The 21,616-nt window shown below is 41.1% G+C and overlaps 2 protein-coding genes across 2 annotated transcripts; one reads left to right on the top strand and one right to left on the bottom strand.

Annotated features, from left to right (window-relative positions):
* Nucleotides 1–251: 251 nt before the first annotated feature.
* Nucleotides 252–3,954, bottom strand: LOC124484725 (FAST kinase domain-containing protein 5, mitochondrial). Its single transcript, XM_047045792.1, has 2 exons — nucleotides 3,858–3,954; nucleotides 252–3,353 (listed from the first exon to the last, which is right to left on the bottom strand). The coding sequence occupies exon 2, from the start codon at nucleotides 3,343–3,345 to the stop codon at nucleotides 898–900; it is 2,448 nt and encodes an 815-aa protein (XP_046901748.1). The 5' UTR covers nucleotides 3,346–3,353; nucleotides 3,858–3,954; the 3' UTR covers nucleotides 252–897.
* A 7,295-nt stretch (nucleotides 3,955–11,249) lies between these two features.
* Nucleotides 11,250–13,537, top strand: LOC124484351 (zinc finger MYM-type protein 1-like). Its single transcript, XM_047045237.1, has 3 exons — nucleotides 11,250–11,441; nucleotides 11,536–12,452; nucleotides 13,013–13,537. The coding sequence occupies exons 1-3, from the start codon at nucleotides 11,250–11,252 to the stop codon at nucleotides 13,473–13,475; spliced, it is 1,572 nt and encodes a 523-aa protein (XP_046901193.1). The 3' UTR covers nucleotides 13,476–13,537.
* Nucleotides 13,538–21,616: the final 8,079 nt, after the last annotated feature.

The raw sequence follows: 21,616 nt of genomic DNA, 5'->3' as shown, positions 1-21,616 counted from the left end.
CGGGAAGTGACCAGGGTGTGAACCAAGATGGCTGTGCTATGGGGTGTGAGGGATGGGCGGAGGCGGTTGATGTTGCGGAGATGGTAATAGGCAGACCTGGTGATGTTATTGATGTGTGCTTGGAATGATAGTGTGCTGTCGAGGATGACACCCAGACTCTTAACCTGAGGGGAGGGGGAAACTGAAGTGTTGTCGATAGTGATGGAAAAGCTGTCAGGTTTTGAAAAGGGACAGATCTGAATGCATCGTGGGATTTAGAAAACAGGAATGGGTTAACATATCATGATAGAAATTGGTAGATTTTTTTTATATATGACCTTCCTTTTATATATGGACCTACCTTCTGAGCAACTGGTAAGACAGAAGGTGCCCTACTACTTGATTCAAAGGTGTAATTCTTTTTGCAATATTCTGCAAATAAAATGACATTAATTCTGTATGGGGTAAATGAAAGAAAGAATAAGGACAAATGCTGGTGATGGGTCATAATATTTACATGTTGCATATTCAATAGGACACAAAAAAGAAGACTACATGACAACCGCAAGTTATGTACTGTACTTTGTTCTCCAAGAGTTAATTATTACATTAACCCTTATTTGCCATGTACACACAACTTCTTGAACAATCGCTGTCAATCTCTATGAGTATTCAAAACCATGTTAACCTAGCCAATAATAATAGTATACTCATCAAACAACCCCCCCAAAAGAAATTCTGTATAACCATAATGAAAATGTGTCCCATAATAGCATTATTCTGAACTGTGTTAAACACATAACATTGGAGCTCTGATACCAGAATGTTGGACAAATGTAATTAACAGTACAGTGAGTGTTCCAAAGTGTATATAACTGCACACTTGCTACTTTTTGTTCACTGTAATCACAGTCTAGGTCACTCAAGTCTACTGAAAACCTTGCAGTGGAGATAGGCCAGTTTCTCAGCACGGCTTCTCCTAAGCAAGGGAAACCATTCCCAATGGGGCAGTTCAACCACCCTGTACCCAACTAGCTCCAACTGCCTCCTTTTCATGGTATGGAGTCCCAACAGCTGCTGGGAGCGGTAGCAGTAATGGTTCCTGTTGGACACTTGAATGGCCAGTTTGACAGGAGCCCCTTTAAGCAAGGGCAAGTCTCTGGAGGCGGAACTTGAACTACTAGGTTTGGTAAGAGACTCTACGAGGCCATCGGACAACTCCACACCGATGCTGAACAGCCGCCCCCCCTCATCAGGTTCCATCCTTCGAAAGGGGAACCTCTGGGGTGTCAAATTTGCGGGTTTGAGTTCTTTGCTCTTTTTGTTGTTAGTGAGTTGAGCCATGAGGTCCTCAGTAAGTGTAACCCCTGTGCTGATTCTCTCCCAACCTGCAGAACATTTGGAAGAAGATGTGCTCCTCTCCAGAGAGGATGTGAGATTACTTGTTGCCAAGACCACAGGTTTACCAGTAGAGTCAAGATGGACTTCGAGGTCAATGGAGCGTGTGTGAGGGATAATCATTCGTTTTTTAACAAATTCTTCCCCTCCAAGTAATTCTCCTAGAACACTCTCGGCCTCTAAAACTTCATCTTTTTTACAAACGTCAGACTGGGCAAAGTTCCAAAGCATTTCTTCCACCTCTTCCTTTAGTTGTCGACTCAATCTCGGCCCAGTCCAGTGAGGAAACTCAAGAGCTACTGTACCATCTAATGTAAACAAGTCTTTCTTCAGGTCCAGCTGCTTGGATATGGTTGCTAAGCTAACAAACTCAGGGCTCAATGCTAACACTAACAAGTCCTCAGGAAATATACAAACAAAGGCTAGGCCTAGGAGGCCTGTCAGGAGGTGCTCTGGGTAACGCTGGAATTCAGTCTCTCTTTGTCTGAGTGCCTCTAAGAGGCTGGGGTACAGACTGGGGCATTGGCTGGGCTGAACTCCCAGGGTACCAAAGGCCCAAAGCAGCTTACCGGAATCTTTGCTCCTACAGTGTGACGCCAATAACGGTAGCCTCTCGGCTATGGCTAATAGGATGTGGTCATTGCGATAATGCAAGGCAGAGCAGGCCAGTGCTATATGCATTAGACCTTGGACGCCCATTCCAGGGGTGCGACAAGGAACCTCCTGCTCCATGGCCTCCAGCCATGCCCTGTGATCCAGGTAACTAAACCGCAGCAGCTTCAGTACATTGACCAGGGCAAAGTCGCTCATGTCTTTCACCGCAGAGACAGCCTTATCCACCAAGCGATTCACTACCCCAACCGAAAGTGATGTCTGGGACTTAAAGAGACCCAAGCACACCACACCTATCTCCTCGGGCTCTAGCATTTCCACATATTTTATCAGGAGCTGTTCTATGGGATTTACCAACTCTTTGGGGCACCACCTGCCCTCTCCCATGATATACAGAAGTTGGACAAGCTCAGGTACACCAACCTGTTTTAAGTTCAGGCTAATGCAGTGGAAAAGGCGCTCCAGGTACTGAGGTACAGACCTTCTCAGGCTGCGCCATAGGTCTGCAGCTAGTAGTAGCTGGTGGACAGTCATTTCCCCTGCCCTAAGGGCAAGCTCAGTTTCATACAGCCCTAGCATGCTGTGCGTTGAGGGAAGGCCAAGCCACACAAAGGACTGCAGTACTTCAAGTAGCTGGGTATGGGTGAAGTATTGCAGGTTTTCTACAGCATAGCGAAGCAGCATTATAAAACGTGTGTCTCCCCTCACTAATGGGGTCTGGTCGTGGTGCAGGTGGCCTAGTTTACAGAGGAAGTCAGTCACATTTGAAGGCTCCATGCTGCCTTTGAGGATGGTAACTTTGTGGAGAAGGAGAAAGGCCTGTTTGGATTGGATAGGGGGAGGTCGCTGGGAGAGGTCAAGGCTTATTGCGGCGTATTCGGGGCGACATCTCTGGAACGCGCGTGGGTTGCCTTTGATATCAGGGGTTAGGGTTTCAGTCTGATATTGAGAAGCATTTCCTGCCTTCTTACCGCCAGAGTTTCTGTTAAAAGCCAGGTCTAGTAGTGTGTTCTTGGAGCTAGACAGATGACGTGATGAGCTGACACTGTAGTGGTTACTCTGCTGTCTGAAGGGAGGGATGAGGGTAGTCTGGTCGGTTTCCTCCTCCACCTCTACTCTGCTCAAGGAGGTCCCAGAATCATGCTGGGGGTATTGATATGAGGAAGGGTTGTACTGCAATGTGTAATCCACATTGCAATCTGCTCGCTGCGGTAACAGTAACACATCTCTCCCCTCCTCCTCATTACGACCAGCCACGGTTCTATGTCGATGCTGTTCCCAGAATACCTCCCTGTAAATGGCCAGGGATGGGTGGCAAAACCTGGCCCCATGTTGATACAGAACCCTGGCATACATCCACGGGGCTGAAATTAATCGAAACAACAGTTAGGACATAGAATAAGACCAGAGAGTTCTTAACTAGGTAGGCCAGTATCAAGAGTTGCTTACACACTACTCTATAATTGACTGTATGCTGCAATTCATCAAATTGACTAAATAATGAATAAGAGTCCATTGTTAAATTAATTACTGCTTTTGAAGCAGACTTAAGTTTGATCTAATCTAATATTTGATAGTTGCTCATTCTAACAGGCAGTTTCACACATGCTACTCAATTAACTAATAAGTAGCTTAGGGGCAAGGAGTGAAAATGCTATTCACAAACACAAAAATAGTCAAAAAGTGTGTTAGATGATTGACAATAGTGTGAGAGAAAAATCTTGTCAGCTAGCCTACTAGGTTTAATAATTAGGCTACTAGTAGTGGCTAACTGCCGTTTAGCAAATTGTAGTTCAACACAACAACGAAAAGTATAGACTATAGCTCATTTGAGTTGGAATAGATCGATTTGGTGAAGGTAATCTCACCTTTAGGCACTATTATTTACTGGCGATGACACGTCTTGTGATATTTTGAAAACATGCTAATGGTCAATGTGGTTGCAAGCTTCGATAAAGTTCCTGTTTGACCTACTGCTGCTGCGTACGCACAAACATAACGCTGACGAACGGAAGAAACATGAGATTGTCCAATAGAGGGCTCTCTTGACCCGACTGTGCTGATGACTATTACATATTTTTTTATTTGCTTTGGTACTTTTTTCACAAGTGGTAAGTTTTCAAAACTCTTGGTACAAAACCCAAACAGATCACACTTGTAACACAGCTAGTTATTCTTTCAAAACATGATCTCGTGCTTTAATTACAGTTATACATATTTTCTTTCCACAAAATCATTGTTTCAAAACACAAGATTAATGTAAAATGGTTGCCACCCGTCCTTTAAAATACGGAATCGTCCCGTAGGTCTATTTGAGAATAAAAAAGCGCGTCCCGTTTTGGGGACGCGCTTTTCACGGAACGGGTTTTGTCCCGTATTTTCTGAGTTGTCTTCAACGCAGCATCCCATGCAAATCATCCCATCTGCATTCTGTGAAGACTCGTCCACGGCCAATCAGTCAGAGGAGGGTGGGTCTCTTGGCGGAGAGTATACTACCCTCCGTATAATAAGAAGTACACTTATAAAATAGCCTGGCTGCCAACCAAATTTAGCCCCGCACACAAAAAAATGTGGTCGGGAAGTTGGGTCTGGGGTAGCCTGGATCTGCCGTCCTATGTACTTCCGCTCAATTTTGATTTAGCTTCTGTACTCGGTCTGGCCATTCAGTAGGTACGTAAGTTAGATTTTGCAGGTTCCCAGCAAACAAAATGACGTCCCCAGGACGTCCCCAAATGTTATCAGGACGTCGCAAGGGAACGTCCCCATGACGTTTTTTTGGAAGGTCCCCTGAAAGTCCCGGGACGTCCATGTAACGTCCTCATAACATTTAGGGGACATTCAGGGGACGTTCCCTTGCGACGTCCTGATAACTTTTGCATAGCAAATGCAGAATACAATTCTCAACCTTAATTTATAGTCACATTTATGCATTTAATGGATAATTTTTGTATGCAAAGTATAAAATGCATATTACCTAGTAAAATGTAGCCTATAGTGAAAAACTAAACTTAATGTGTACACTTAAACTCAACAATGTAATTTAACCCCTTTATTTAAAATAAATCTACTTAAAGTAACAGGCTGCTGCTAAGTATTGTGTATTGTAACTTATTATGTATATGCTTATAGAAGAAAAAACACAATTTAAAGTATTAACAAACACTTTATTTAAATTTATTTTTAAGGCCTGAATTAATTCTTATATTTTGATTGTCAACCCCTCGTTCTCCCCCTCCCTCTCCCCCTCCTCCTATTCCTCCCCCTCATCCTCCTCCTATTCCTCCACTTCATCGTCCCCCTCCTCCTCCTCCTCCTCCCCCTGTTCGTCCGGAATCAACACCTGCAAAAATTAGCTACAGTTACAACAGAGCAATTTTACCTGCTTTTACCTAGTGAGAATTATAATGTAATGCATTAATATGTTAACATTAATGTTATCTTATTGACTCTTATAGCCTACTTACATTTAGTAAATAACACAATTTGCAGTAACGGGTTTCCATATTCTGCTTAATCAACATCAATCCACTGTTGCATTAACATAAACACAATCGAAACAAAATCGGTCGCATGGCAATAGCAAAATGCATTACAATGTAGCTATATATTTGCACCAATCCACCCCCTTCAGTTGACTGATCCATACGTATGTATGGATAAGTGTATATAATGTGTGTATATACCTGGTTTGTTGATCTACAGTGGGGAGCATTTTTCAGTGTAACCACAATGGCCTCCTCCACCCTCTGGCAGTCCACACTGGTAAAGGAACAGCTGTGGGCACCTAAACAAAAATATTCATATGACTGAACTAGTAATGGTGGTAGTAAAGTGTTGGACAATCACCATTACTGCCCAAGGAGTTTATTTCCATTGTGGTTTGTTTGTTTGTATTTGTCAGCAGAGTTATGGAAAAACTATAATACAGTGTATTATATAAGCATTGTAGACTACAGTTAATGTTTAGTATGTGTGTGTGTGAGATTTAACTTAAGTATCACCACATCATAAATTAATAAATGGTTGAAGGGTCTCTTCCCCTTTCTCCCCTTCAAACTAAACCCCTTCCATAAGTCATTGGTCCCAATTTTTTTAAGGATTCTCCTAACACCGTCTCCAATATTGTTGCCTCCAAGAAGGCTCAGGTATCGAATCTTAAGAAATAAAATAACAAAAATCACCTCAAAACCATTTCATTTCAAACAACATATTTGACACATTTAATAAGTTGTACATATTAATGTTCTGTTAAAGAATGTGTCACATCAATATAAAGAGAAAAATAAACTTCATTTGTAGGTATATTTGTCTCTTGGTCTAATTGTAACAGTTTACTGCCATTAAGAAGAGATGGTGTATTCCAGGACATACCATTTTCTTTTTAAATGAGCGGTCTTTCCGTTTTTGACAGAGGTCCTCCAAGTCTCTGACATTTTTGCATGGACACTCCAATATCTCAATTTCTGCTGCTTCAAAAGGTCTCATTGGCCGGGACTCTACAGCCTCCATCACACGGCCAATGGTATTCCTGAACTCCTCCTGCATCCTTTCTATTTTGATCACGATTCTCTTCTCAACACCCTCCAGGAAACCGAAAATCTCTGTTGAAACAAGCATAATAATTAACATTACAATCAAGATTCACAAAATGCTTCCTTAGTGTAACAAGTACAAGGACCAGGTCTCTAGATTCCTGAGAGAACAGATATGATACGGTGGATGATTACAAAGATTTATTTTCTGTAGCAAAGCAGATACTCTGAAACCTACTACAACTTAATACTTTAAAGAATGTATGAAAAATAATAAATCCAATGAATTTTGTTTGAAGTAAATGTGGTTATTCTTTTATATCCTGCTATTTATCTGTTAAGTTATGAATGTAAATCGACTAGGAATTTCTTAATTTGATACCTATTAACCATGGTTTTCCTAATTTAGAATGATATTTAACCTTACACTTTTAGTTTACTTATCAGTTATTAATTAAAGAAATTAATTTTAAATTTAGATTTCCTATTTATTTTTTAAATCTTAATTCAGTTAAGATTGTTTGGTTTAGCTTTGTTATTCAATTGAACCTTGTATATTTTTAAACCACATTACTGTACCTTTTCCCTTAAAAGTACACAATAGAATATACAATATTCAAAAGGAAAATAAGAAAGGATTACATTAACTAACTGGTCCTCAAAACCATCAATGTCCATTCTATTACAAAAGATTCGGATTGTAAACAAAATAAATGATCAATCACTTCTTTTCTGTATGATTTGCTCTGGCATAAAGTTCACTTATCGTCGTCAAGAGTTTGCACTCTCGATCCAGAAGGTTTCACTCGCGTCGGTGGCTCGCCTAGCCTGGTCCTAACCCAGGCATGAAAACGAGTCAGGGGTGAAAAAGGTGAGAAGGATATTACCCGTCTGAGGGGGTCCGGGTGCATGCTCCCCCATAAGGAAAATGTAAATATTCCATATTTTAAAGCATCAATCTGATGCATTTTGAGATACTTTTTTGCCAACCTGGGGCGAGCTGGAGAAACGTAACTTAAGCCACGAGTCAAACATTATTATGGCCTCCTTACTAAGGCAGCGTTTCCCCTATGTTGGCCCGCCACGGTAAAATTTCTGCCGCCACGGTATCAGAATTAGAGCTGTACTAAATTTTAGGCCGTCTATCAGCCGTGATTGTTAGCACAGACGTGCTTCACAACGCAGTTGAGATTGCGCGTGTGCATCCTTGAGAACTGAAAGTCGTATAATTTATGTTGTCAGTTCATTTAAGCCTGTTAATGTATTAGTCTATAGTTCTTGCAAATTTAAATGAAGTTAACTGGTGATTTTCGTTGTTTGTATTCTTCCCCTGCTAGCGAAATTGCACGTCTGTTGATTCGATAGCGATTGCTGCCCTTGCTCACGTTTGTATTTTAGGTGCATTATTATGCTTAAGTAGCCTAGTTTTAATGAATAAATAATGAGTATATTTTTATTATTTGCTACAGAATGCTTAGCCTATCAAGATCAAATGAAGTGGCCTACCTTAATCTGTCGGCTAGGCCACTGCATTTACAATAAGTTGTTATGTCAATTATTAATTGGCAGCATTTATGCCATTTAGAACATACTGTAAGGTGTCTTTAAGTATGCTAATTTTATATATTTAGGGGAAATAGGACGAAAATATGTGCAATATTACATTAGCTATTAGACTATTAGATTAAGATGCTCCGAAATATAGGGTTAGCACTTTGTTTTGGCCGGGGTAGGGGGGGGGGGGGGGGGGGGGGGGGGGGTAGACCTGACCTGCCCCCACTGCTAAAAAAAATCCTAGGGGAAACACTGTAAGTATTATGCAAGCCATTTCATGCCAGCCTGTCACTGGGTCTAACATTTACAGTATATGAGGCACAATGTGGTAAGGGCACCACAAATGGCTTAATGCATAACCCCCACAAGAGATGGTGGACATGCTGTAACTTAACTCGTCTACTCTTCCATCATGATTGACAGCCAATACAAGTACCAGCGTACTTTGAAGTCAAAATGCGTATCCGCTACACAAATTGCGTACAGGTTGGCAGGTCTGCTTATTGATTGAACGGCAGGGACGGACTGGGAGTAAAAATAGGCCCTGGACTTTGATCCAGACCGGCCCACCAAATCCGGTCCCATATACGCCACCACAGCGAGAGCCCTGCTAATGCATGCACTTTCTGTGCCTGATCTGATGCTAGTTAGGGACTTCCATGGTTAATGCGAGTGCGCGTAGTGCGCGAGCTAATTTTTTGGGCTGATTTGAGCAAAAAATAGTTTTTGGAGCTTGAAACAAACAACGTTGTCTAGTGAAGGTAATTACGTTTACGTTTCTTAGCCTGGTTTTCCATCTTTATATTGTTTCAAATTAGCTTTCGATCTGTCAGTGTCACTGTTGTGTGTAGGCGGCACTAAGGGCGGGCTGCATACGTTCATTTGGAATTGTCCACCGGAGCTTTATAGCTAGCTGGCTAACGTTGCGTTCTCTTCTGCTATGTTCAATGACTGAATTCATCAAGCTGTAGCTAACGTTAGCGAAATTTATGTCAACAGAGCTTATGGGTAACTTAACTTACTAGAAAATATAATATGATTGAAACCATCATTCACCGAGGCCAGGAGTGCTTCCAGATTCTGATGGTGGTTTGCACTGGTGATGCAAGGCCCTTTGCGTTATTATTTCCATGCACTCGTGCTCCCTTCTGACACGTGCACCTGTCCGCAGTTCACTGAATATGAATACCCCCCCCCCCCCAACAATTTCTCATCGAATCTACACGATTCACGTAGGTCACCTATTTTGGTTACAAAACGGCGAATTTCGCAGAAAGGTGAAAGATTTTTATGTCTGTAACCAGACCCTCGTACATTTAATTTGTACAGAGGGTCTGGGATCTCTCCATTGACAAACGTTAACTTCCTTGAAGGCGGGTCCTCTGTTGAAGTTTAAAACTATTGGATCCGCCCAGAGCCACTCTGATTTGCCATAACCAATCGCAAGCATTCGCCTGAGCCATCTCCTTCACCACTACTGTAACGGAGCTAGCTGCCATAGCTGGAAAATCAAACTTTTCCCGAACCCCGTGGGGAGGAGAGCCACAACATCATGGCCACCAACAAACCTCAGCAAGGAATGTTCTTGCTCCGGCTTTAACCTATGGATATTCGGCAGCGTTGCCACAACCGCAAAATAGTTTTGCTCACATCTTTCTCCGCCGCCATTACTGAACTACTCAAACTAGTGCACGACATTAACGTCATCGTTCTCAGACACTCCTTCTGTTCGCTGATTGGACCTACAAAAAAATTGTTTCTGGAAACCGACTTCAGAGCCAAGCTCCCAGACCTAGTACAGAAGCAAAATCCAAATTGAGCGGAAGTACGTAGGAGGGCAGAGCCAGGCTATGGCTCGCCATCTCGGGTTTAAAGAAACCGTTGGTTTCCAGCAAGGTCTTCGACCAAGTTGGATAATTGAGGCTACAACACTAAAAGTCTGCATGGCAACGATATCTGCACTCTAGTATAAGTCAAATATAAGTCCCCAACGTGGGTTGTCACTCTGCAATTTATATGTCTTTAGAACTTAATTGTTTTTTAATGTTCTTAAACAATTTAATCAGTATTTTTCTTAATTTGTGAGATCACCGTCATGCGTGTTTCTCATGGTTCTCTCAATCAATCTCTGACAGGTGTCCGCACGTCAGTTCCGACACGCCACAGATCAGTCACACGACATCCGGTGAACATGGATATTTTCATTATCTTATTCCAATTCAATATTATTATAAATTTATCAGTTTTGGGCACATTTATAATATTTTTCCCATTGTATGCATATTTACTTTAATATAGTTTTGCTTTTAGTTGATCTATTATTTTACCTGGGTTACATTAGTCGTTGTAATAATCAATGGGAAGGGTCGATTTTTTTTAGATATCTTTACGTAGCTGGTTCAACGTAGCTTGATAGCCACTCATTCAGCTCATTGGTTCACATATTGCTTATTTAAGTCAAGTGTTTGAGCAGGGGCGGTGTGTTCATTAGGGCGATATGGGCGACGCACTGCCAAACGGGAAAAGGAAGGGATTTTTTTCTAATCAATTATATCACGGCAACAGTCGTTATCAGTGTTCTAATCTAGACGTCTGATCTGCCACTAAATGTCCAATCAGGCTAAAGTCGTGTTTCAAATGGCCCCGCCCCTTTTGGGGCGATTTCAGTCAGGTTGAAAATCGCCCCAGAAGTCTCTCATAGACTCTCATGTAAAATCTTTTTTTTCAATTATCAGAGCTTTCAATACAATCTCTATGGGTTCCGGGAGGGCTTGCACGTACGCGCTTTCGTCATACGTAACATAACCATGAACGTAACTAAGAAAAGAGCGGGTAGCAGCGTCAATCAATTCACGTACAACTGTCAAGATGGCTAGCGTTCAGTGCAAAACGATTGTCTATTTGAAAGAAGTTCCTTTTTGTCTGCGAACAAATCAATATAAATTGGCAACGAAACAATTAGCACCTCCCAGACCAAATTTAATAATTCAACAGGTTTCTACTAAAGGGGGAAAGTCCTACACCCGAGGATTTTCCAAAAATTGGTACGAACGAAAAACCTGGCTAGCAGGCTGCGATGTAGCTATTGCAGTCTTCTGCTACCCCTGCTTACTCTTTCACCCTGAAGGCGGCAAGGCAGACAGCACCGCTTGGACAGCGACTGGTGTAACGGACATGCACCATCTTTCAGAAAAGATTAAGAAACATGAGCTGTCAAAGACCCACATGGATAGCTGTTTGAGATTGTCTGCTTTGGGGAGAGTGAACATTGCCACTCAACTGGATGAGGGATACAGGCTAGCTGTCCGCCGCCACAACGATGAGGTTAGCAAAAACCGCCACATCCTCAGCCGGCTAATCCAGTGTGTGAGTGTTTGAGTTAGCTTTACGAGGCAAAGATGATACTGAGGGCTCCACCAACCCTGGTATTTTTCTTGGACTTGTCAACTTTGTGGCACAGTTAGATGAGGTGTTTGATGACCATCTTAAAAATGCTAAAGTTTTCAAGGGCACATCAAAGACCATTCAAAACGAGCTACTGGAGTGTATGCTAGCGGTCATGAGGGAACATATTGTGGAGGAGGTGAAGTCGGCGAACTTCGTAGCTATCCAAGCTGACGAGACCACGGATGTTTCTACACAGACACAGCTGGTGCTTGTGCTGAGGTACATGGATAGCAACCACAAAGTGCAGGAGTGCTTTTTTGAGTTCCTTCCCATCTCGGAATCAACCTCAGTCTCAATAGCCAGTGTGCTTTTGGAGAGACTGAACGGTCTTTTTGCCGACGACGAGAAGGTCAAACTCATTGCGCAAGCTTACGATGGAGCCAGTGTGATGAGGGGAGAGAAGGCTGGTGTGCAGCAAAAGGTGCGTGAGCATTTCAAGAATGCCCATTACGTGCATTGCTATGCGCATCAGCTGAATTTGATCATGCAGCAAGCTACTTCTCGCATAAAAAAAGTGAACATTTTCTTTTCTGATCTGAGCGGGATTGCAACTTTTTTTTCTCGGTCACCCAAACGCACCAGCATTCTTGACCAGACTGTTGCACGAAGACTGCCCAGAGCTTCATCCACACGGTGGAACTTCAACAGCAGAGTCGTGAACACTGTCTACGAGAATCGAGACGACCTCATAGAATGTTTTGAAGCCATCCGGACGGGTTCATTGGGTTCATTTGACCAGCCCACCGTGAGAGAGGCATCTGGCTACGTGAGGATGCTACATGATGAAGATTTTATTTTTTTCCTGGGGCTTTTTCACGAAATCATGCTTCACGTCGACATTCTGTACCAAAAGCTACAGAAGAAGGACATCGATGCTGTCTTCATCAAACGTGCCCTCGACAGCTTCACAAGCAGTGTGCAGGCCATAAGGTAAGATTAAACAATATCATTCGATCTTTATCAAAGCAGAGCTTTATTTGAAAATGTATGCATGAAAGGAGACTGCATTTGTGTTTGAAATTACATTATTCTCATTTTATATGGCCAGTGGTGTAATCTAGCTTATTTTATATACTATGTGTACTGTACAGTGGTGCTCATAAGTGTATGAACACATGCTAAAGTTGACTAAAAAGAGGAATAAAAAAATAAAAAATCATCTTTTGGAAATTGATCTTAATGACTTAATTAAAAAAGTTGGAAAATCCAACCTTTAAGGACACCAATTTTCTTTTCTTTTTTATTCCTCTTTTTAGTCAATTTTAGCATGGGCTCATAAACTTCTGAGCACCACTGTATACTGTGCTGAACATCCAGGCTATGTGAGACACAAAGGCTAACTTAAACACTAAAGACTTTATGCATCCCTGCCCATTTTAAGTGGAACTGAAGTATTTGTACTATACATGGATACATTGCATATACCTGTGCATCACATAGACAACAATACTGTACAAAGCCAACAAACACATTGGTCTGTTTGCCTTCAGGGACTCCTCTCAACAGCAGCTGCAAGAACCAACAGGAGCCAAAAGACCCAGAACTGCTTTGAGAGAAGAGGAGAAGCAGAGGCTGTCTGAAGAGGTCTGCAACACCATTCTGGATCACACCAAAGAAAGGTTCTCTTTCTCTGGCCACCTTGTGAGTGCTACCTTCCTGCAAGCAGACATGTTTGAAAGGTACTGCCATTCATTTCCTGATGAGGCTCTGAATGCCACTGTGAATGCATACCCCATGCTGAGCAAGGCAAAGCTCAAGACAGAACTCTTTCTGATCTATGAGAATCCTGAATTCAAGGGCTGCTGTGGTGCACTGGCACTGTACCAGGTTCTCATGAGCTACAACCTCCAGGAGACGTGGGAACTAGTCCTCAGCAAGCCTGATTTCAATGAGAAAGTCATTGACCGCTTTGCTGCATTGAAAGAGAGAAGAGCACAGTTTCAGTACAAGTAATTTAGCCTCCCCCTCTCTTTGTCCCTCCCTGTCTGTCTCTTTAACACACACACGCCCAAATCAGTTCACAGTTGATGTTGTTGAAAATAGTTATCTTTCATTAAAAAAAAAGTTACAACAAAAAAAAAATTAATGTTCATTTTTACAAATCTATACAATTGGCCAGAATATGGTTGTTCATATTTACAAATCTATACAATTGGCCAGAATATGGTTGTTCATATTTACAAATCTATACAAATGGCCAAAATGTGGTTGTTCATTTTTACAAAGCCATACAGATAGCTGTGTTTACCTTTTCTAGAAATTATTTTCAAATTCTGTTTTCAGGCAAAATGTCTATGACTGTTCATTTTCACAAATCTATACAAGAGAGCAGAATATGGGAGTCTATACAAGTTTCTTATTACCAATAACTTGCATCAATGTTTTCAGTAGCCTCTATCAAAAGCTCCTGCTTGCTTGTTGTGAATTATGCTCAAGTGCACATATTTCCAATTCAACAATGAGGCCTTTTTGAAGCAAGTAATGTATATATCAGAATTCTTTAGTTAAACTTAGCAGCACCTCATCATTCTGGTTTGGTCTTCAATGTGTAAAGCCAAGATGCCCAGACCACATTAGGTCAAGCCTCACTTGTTCATTCCCCTATTTGGGACAACGTTACTTTGCTTTTATTAAGTAGCACTTTGGTCATATCCTACATTCCACAAAATGTAGTTCTAAAGATCCACTTCTCAACAATTTGTCTACTTGTTATTGCCATGCTGTTACTATTTATTGTGTAAGTGTGGATTTCTCTTTTACTCTTAAACATTATTTGGCTGCACTACCATTGAAATGTGGTAAAAGCTCTTGTTGATCCTGCAATCTGAACAAATACCAAGATGCTGTATTTTCACACCCAGAGTTTCAAACTTCAACAATGAAAAAAAAGGTTATAAGTATCACTTATATGACAACTGTTGATGCATTTGAATAAAGGAATACTAAAATAAATAACATATATTATTTGATTTGAGTCCACAGTCAATATTACCTTTTATACAAAATATACCTGTCACACAGCATTGGCGTCATTTCCACCACAACGACTACTGTCCCTTTAAAAAAGGTTCTAGTGAAAGATTGTTTAGATGGTTTCCATGGAAATGTATAGTGACATTAGAGCACATGCAGGACACGGAGGCCAGATAAATATCCATCCACAACTTCTGAAGAAAAGCATATAATCTTAAATGTCTGGTATGGATTGTGAAAGTAAATATATTCCCTTAATAGGCTCTAGGCTGTTGTACTTTTATACTATATAGGCATATACTATACATTTTTTACAATGTCTTTTAATAATATTAGCCTATTTTATCTGTTTTTAAGATGCCAAAGACAATAAAACAAAGATCCCAAGCCTACAGGGACAAAATAAAGGCTGACCCAATAAAATATGAGAAGCTGAAAAGAGACAGAAAGATATTTGAGGAAGAAAGAAAAAGGTGTGGTAAAGTCGATCACAGAGCTAACAAAGTGGAAGCAACGCAACAAGCGGAGAGAATGGAGAACATACTAACAAAACAGAAGAGAGAATATAAAGAAAACTCTAACCTTACAGACCTACCTCACCACCACCACCCCTCCACAGTCTCCTGAACCTGCCATTCCACTTGGAAAAGTTGTTGACCTGCAGCCCACTCCACAGTCTACGCTGTCCCAAAAGGAGAGAGGTAGAAGAAAGGTGGCAAGGCATCGGATGAAGGTGTACACTGCAATATATGAGAGCAATGCAAAACTTGAGAAAGCCATCCAAAATTTGCATAAATACCGCCAGCGGTTTGAAAGGCTGAAAAAAAAAATGGAGCAGACGGACTCTCCAAATGCAAAGGCCAAGCGCCAAATGGATGCAGAACCACATATTCTCAGAAAGACCTTGGTCTTCCACAACGCATTGTTGAGCGAGCTGAGACAAAAGTACAAACATCTCAAATTACATAAAGACAAACGCATGATCTCTGCCATAATGGCAAAAAAAGTCCTGAGAAAGTACAGGCTTCAAAAAAGGGCTCAAGCCGAGGTTGGCATTAGGGCAACGCAACATAATAAACAACACACAAGAAGCACATAGGCAAAGGCAAGAAAATTCAAGCATTCCTGGAGAGGGACGAGAACAGCACAAGGCAAAAGGGAGACACTGACAAGGAGAAAGATTAAACAACAAAAACGCTACCTGTGTGAGCCTATGAAAAAGCTCCATAGCAAGTTTATCCAAGAGTATCCAAATATGACTATATGAGATATCACAGATATCTCATACAGTGAGTTCTGTAAGAATAGACCATTCTGGATCGTGAAGCCAACAGTGAGGGATAGAGATACCTGCATGTGCAAAACCCATGCAAATGCACAATGCAAGGCAGACAAGCTGCTCTACCTTAAGGTCATCAAAAGCAAAAACATTGAGGATCTGGTAGAGTCCGTTCCCCAAACCAGCAGTGCATGTACAGGGAATGTGCTGTTTGTGAGGAGAAAACCCTGGATGTCTCCAGTTTTGACCCTGGTACCCACACGTCCTGGTTTGAGTGGAAGGGGAAAGCAGAGGAGAGAACGAAGAAGAAGAAAGATGGGACTGAAGAGAAATTCACTGTGCATTTAACTGTTAAAGAAAAGGTAGAGGGCACTCTGCATACCTTGCTGGAGGACTTTTCGAAAGAACTAAAAACAAAACTAGGGAAACATGTCTACAATATAAGACACCAGCACAATACCCTTCGGAGTTTGAAAGAAAAGCTGTGCGAAGATTAGGTTGTGCTACACATTGATTTTGCTGAGAATTTTCTCTGCAAATACACTTCCGAAATACAGGCGGTACATTTCGGAGATTCACACAAGCAGGCTTCTTTGCACACTGGTGTAGCCTACACCAAAGATGGCATTGTGTCAGTGTGCTCAATCAGCCCCTCTTTCCGACATGTTCCCTGTGCAATTTGGGCGCATCTATGGAAAGTTCTCTCCTGCCTAAAAGAGAAGCGCCCTTCAGTTACAGTGCTGCACATTGTCAGTGACGGCCAACCACACAGTACCGCTCAAAGAAGAATTTCTTCTTCTTCACCAACCTGCCATATCAGATGGGCTGGAAGAAACTGACATGGAATTTCCTGGAGGCTGGCCACGGCAAGGGCCCTGCAGATGGAATTGGAGCGGCGGTGAAGAGAAGAGCCGATGACCTCATCGCTGGAGGCAAGGATATTCAAAATGCACAAGTGCTCTTTAGTGAGCTTCAGCAGGAGACATCTGCTATACAACTTTTTTATGTTGAGCCAGAGGAGATTGACTCTATGGATATGCATTTACCATCGGAGCTGCAGACCATTCGGGGCACAATGAAAATCCATCAGGTAATAGTATGAAAGTGCCCTCCTAAATAATTATTATGAAATATGAAACAATAACTACCACCCGAGATGGTCACATTCCCTACATGGGATGAAAAGATTCCCTCAGCCAGTACATCACATCCAGTCACCGTCCATCACATGCAGCGTATTGATGATCTCAACGAGGGCCTAGTTGGTCAGTGGTGTGCCGTGAATTATGATGGCGATGCTTATCCTGGCATCATTCAAGATGTTGATCGGTATAGTGGAGCTCTGGTGAAAACCATGAGCCGTGTAGGTGAAAATCGGTTCTTTTGGCCTCAAAGAGATGCATGTCCTAGGCCTTATCCATGAGCCTGTACCCGTCACTAAAAGGCACAAAGAAATTATTGTGCCTGTTTGGAAGGAAATCCGAGGGGCACTTCGTAAAAGTTGTCTATGACACTACAATCACTAGTTCTTTGAATACAAGTATACAAGTTAAGTGTTCATTGAAGAGAGACTCTCTATTGACTCTCAAAAAGAAATCATCATTTATTTTAAGTATTCTTGCCAACCCACCAGTTTTGGGGTTATTTACAGCATGTACTGTTACAGTTCTGTGAGAGTTTGAAGATTTTGCCAAAAAGCCAGAAATTAGATGTTGGCTTAAAGCAACACCAAAGTGAGTGATTGGTTTTCACATGGTGTTGTAAATGAAGTTGAATGATTTATGTTTTTTCTAATAAATATATCTATGTTTTCTCTAAGTGTTTAGCTTTTGTCATTTCCACAACACCTTGTCATTTCCACCACAGCTCGTCATTTCCATCACAGCACATATTTTTCACAAAATTCCCCAAAATTAGTCAGCTCATATTAAAATCATGTTTACATTTATTGATGGCTTGCATTACTTTATGTAACAAACCAGATTATTAATTATTTACAAGGACCTACCCAAAGTAATATTGAATTTCACACTGTGAAAAGTGTACAGTTCAGCATTTTATCCTTAGGACAGTTAAAATAAGGTCATTAAAAATTGAATTATTGTTATAAATAGTAGTTACTGGTACAACTAGTTAAGCTAATGGTCCTAGAAAATTCTAGGATGTTTAAATTATTACACTGTTTATTTATAGGTGTTAAATGAAATGTGGTGGAAATGACATTTGTATACTCGGGGTCAGATAAAATGTGAAAAATAACAATTAGTCTTGTAAATTTATTTTTAAATCTAATGGATCTCCATACTACACTAGTTATTTAAACATATGGAGCTGTGTGAGTTGAATTTGTATAATGTTGTTTTCACTCCACTTCACCAGGCCAAAAGTACACATAATCTAAGAATCGCCCATATATTAACAACGCCAAGGGGCCCCCAAATCAATTCTGCTTAAGGCCCTGTAAAGGCTTGGGCCAGTCCTGTCCTCAGATCTCAGACTCAATTGTCAGACTCAAACGAAAAGGCGTCAAGTCTCAGACCAAAAGTCGTCAGACTCAGGCGAAACGGCTTCAGTCTCAGAAAAACCTCTGTCATCCTCAGACTCAGGCGAAACGGCTTCAGTCTCAGAAAAACCTCTGTCATCCTCAGACAAAACACTCTCAAACCAAATGCCATCATTCTCAGACAAAACGCTTTCAAACCAAACGCCATCATTCTCAGACAAAACGCTCTCAAACCAAACGCCATCATTCTCAGACAAAACGCTTTCAAACCAAACGCCATCATTCTCAGACAAAACGCTCTCAAACCAAACGCCATCATTCTCAGACAAAACCTCTCAAACTAAACGCCATCATTCTCAGACAAAATGCCCTCAAACTAAACTTTGTCAGAATTGTTTTTGTCAAAGTTGGCTAGATGGGGGAACTGCTGACTAGCTTTCTGAATTAGCTTAAGTAGCAGCTTTTAAAGTGAATACCATATGGTGTTGTTTCTGTTAACTGGTACAGCAAGAAAACTTACTTTTGATATGGCTAATACAAAATAATTGTTTTCTGCAAGCTAGTTCACTCGTGTAACGTAAACCCATGTGTAGTCCTCCGGTTGCCATGAATACTGCAAACAAACTTTGCTAAAGAATCCGACGGGGCGCGACGATCTGAACAACTCATAGAGTTATTATAACTAGAGTAAGCTACTTTTGTCTGCCAAGATGGCGTCCCCATTCATTTCTATGAAAAGTGCTCAGTGGCGCAGTGAGGCAAGCGAGAGGGCGAGACTGGACGCGGCCATCTTTCCACTTCCGTGTCTTCCGGTCTAGCTTTAAACAGTGGCTCTTTTTTCCCTAGCTCTGAGACCTCGTGCACGCTTGAAACTAGCTGTACACGTCATACTTTGCGACAACCAGTCGCGAGCATAGATTTATATGGTTACGAGCGTGTGAGCTAAGGCATTGCAGTTGCAGAATCTATGGGCAGAATGGGGTACAAGTCCGATAAGAATCAGAGACATGATGCAAACTTAACGGAAATGTATTCTGTCACTGTATAGTATTCCTTTCACTAGTTTAATCAGAGACATGATGCAAACTTAACGGAAATGTATTCTGTCACTGTATAGTAATACTTTCACTAGTTTTTTAGAAATAGGCTATAGGGCTAAATATAGGGGCTATTCTAGATGGAACTCATCACATATGTTGCTTTTTTTCTTTGTGATAAGAGTATGATTTCCAACCCATTGTATCGGATGAAATAAACTGTTAACATGAACAGCTCCGTCGTTGTTCTCGCCAGGCAAAGAAAGCTTAGTTATTTTGGTAACTGAAATCTTCCATAATGCAGACTTACCATAGCTTACTGTCAACTTTATATTCAAACGAAATTCACACTGCCTTCAACTTAACATCAGAGTAGAAATATCACCTGTGTTTTATATGTTCATCCTACAAAACCAAACGCCTATTAATGGATATAACGTGATCTAACAAGACTTGTTAATAATGTAATAAATAAAAGGTTGAGAAGTGTGTCTAAATTATACTTTATTGAACATTTGCCTTTGAAAGGGGAATATTCGCAGAACCATATAGGCTACAAGACGTTTCCATCAGATTTAAGTGGGGGTGAAACATAGAGTCCCTGAGGACCTTCATTGTCCCACAAAAGCAGTCTGGTTTGATAACACGCTCAAAAAAAGAATAATGGGTGTGTTTAACAAAAGCTTCTGAAGGCAAGACTAAGATTATTTAAATATAGGCCTATATAATTTCCTACAATCAACAATCTATGCTTGCGCTCAACATAATATATTTGCCATCATGTCATGAACGTTTTTAAGAAAAATCAAATCTGTTTTAAAATAACGGGAATAAACAATATTAACAACATTTCATGTATGTGTGACAACCATTTGCTAAACTTGCTACAACAGGGCAGGCAACTCAAGCCAGTTCTCCCTGTGCTCATTCAATATAAGTCTATGGCTCATTCAGCTCCATGTAAATCGGCTATCGGCCAAACTGAACTTTTGTGCTGATGCCCTGTTAGTATCCGCGAGCACATTTGCAGGCAACTTTTATTGACGTAAGCAAATAAATGGGGTGCTAGTTTACCCATTTCAGATTGGTTTTTCAAACTTAGCATCGGGAAAAAAATGTATATGAAAAAGCTAGTAGTATGAGCCAGGTTCGAGAATCAAACAAAAATTATTGGGGGTGATAGTTTTGTAAATGTTGACTGGAGTTAATAGAATAAAAATGACCGGAAGAGTCGGAAACCTAACCGTAAATGCAATACCAACTACATCCGTTGCTTCAAGCCGAGGGGCGAGGGCTTGGAACAACTGTTCCGCCAGTAAAGTAAAGTTTTTGTAGGCTGTATGTGTCGCATAATGATGACGTAGCCTACATTCAATATTAATATTTAATATAATAATATTTCGACAGGCACTGGTTCGATATATCAGCATGTGCTGTACATGATTGTTGTGTTGTAGGCCTATTTCTACAATAAATATTTCTATGAAGACAATGCTGTCTGACAAGGGTTTTCTGATGCCGTTTAATTTGACGTTGTTTTGTCTGAGTCTGAGATCTGAGGATGTCCTAAAACGAAAACGTGTGTTGATGACGTTTATGATTCTTTAGAAAGTTTGTTTGCAGTATCCATGGCAACCGGAGGACTACACATGGGTTTACGTTATACGAGTGAACTAGCTTGCAGAAAACAACTATTTTGTATAGAGGGTTTTCACGACGCGTCATCAGACCTTAAGTCACCATATTGGAGGCACTCCACATCACAACAAAGCACAGGCACTGAAGTTTATACCGAACATCGTCAAGGAAAATGGTTAATTATGGCCGTGTTTCAGGTTGTACCAATAGGACAGATCGAGAAAATCTTTTCGAATATTATCGACTTCCAAAAATTATTAAAAACCAGGAAGAGGAATGCCAGAGATTATTAAAGGAAAGGAGGCGCTTGTTGTTGGAAATGCTCAACCAAGATCTATAAGGGAAAAAACACGATTGAGAGTCACTTGGCTACACCTTGAGTATGGAAATGACTTACTTACTTAATTACTTACTTTGGCCTTCACAACATAACGGTCGTTGATAACTTGGTACTGCGTCTCCCTCACCCATCCACACACCATCTGGTTATAGGCATCCAAACATTTGTAGGTTTTAAGGTATTCCGCTGTGTATGGGCTGGGCGAGAAAACCAGGTAGTTGACCATATCGGGATCTGCAACTGAAGGAAGAATCACCGGGTCGTCACGGATCCAAGAAGAGGGAGCTAACTCATAGGATCTGCACCGCCAATAAATCGTAATTT

The sequence above is a fragment of the Hypomesus transpacificus genome, chromosome 22 (assembly GCF_021917145.1).
Source record: "Hypomesus transpacificus isolate Combined female chromosome 22, fHypTra1, whole genome shotgun sequence".
NCBI lineage: Eukaryota > Metazoa > Chordata > Actinopteri > Osmeriformes > Osmeridae > Hypomesus > Hypomesus transpacificus.
Note: the sequence above shows the minus strand (reverse complement) of the source record. Positions and strands in the feature narration are given on the sequence as shown.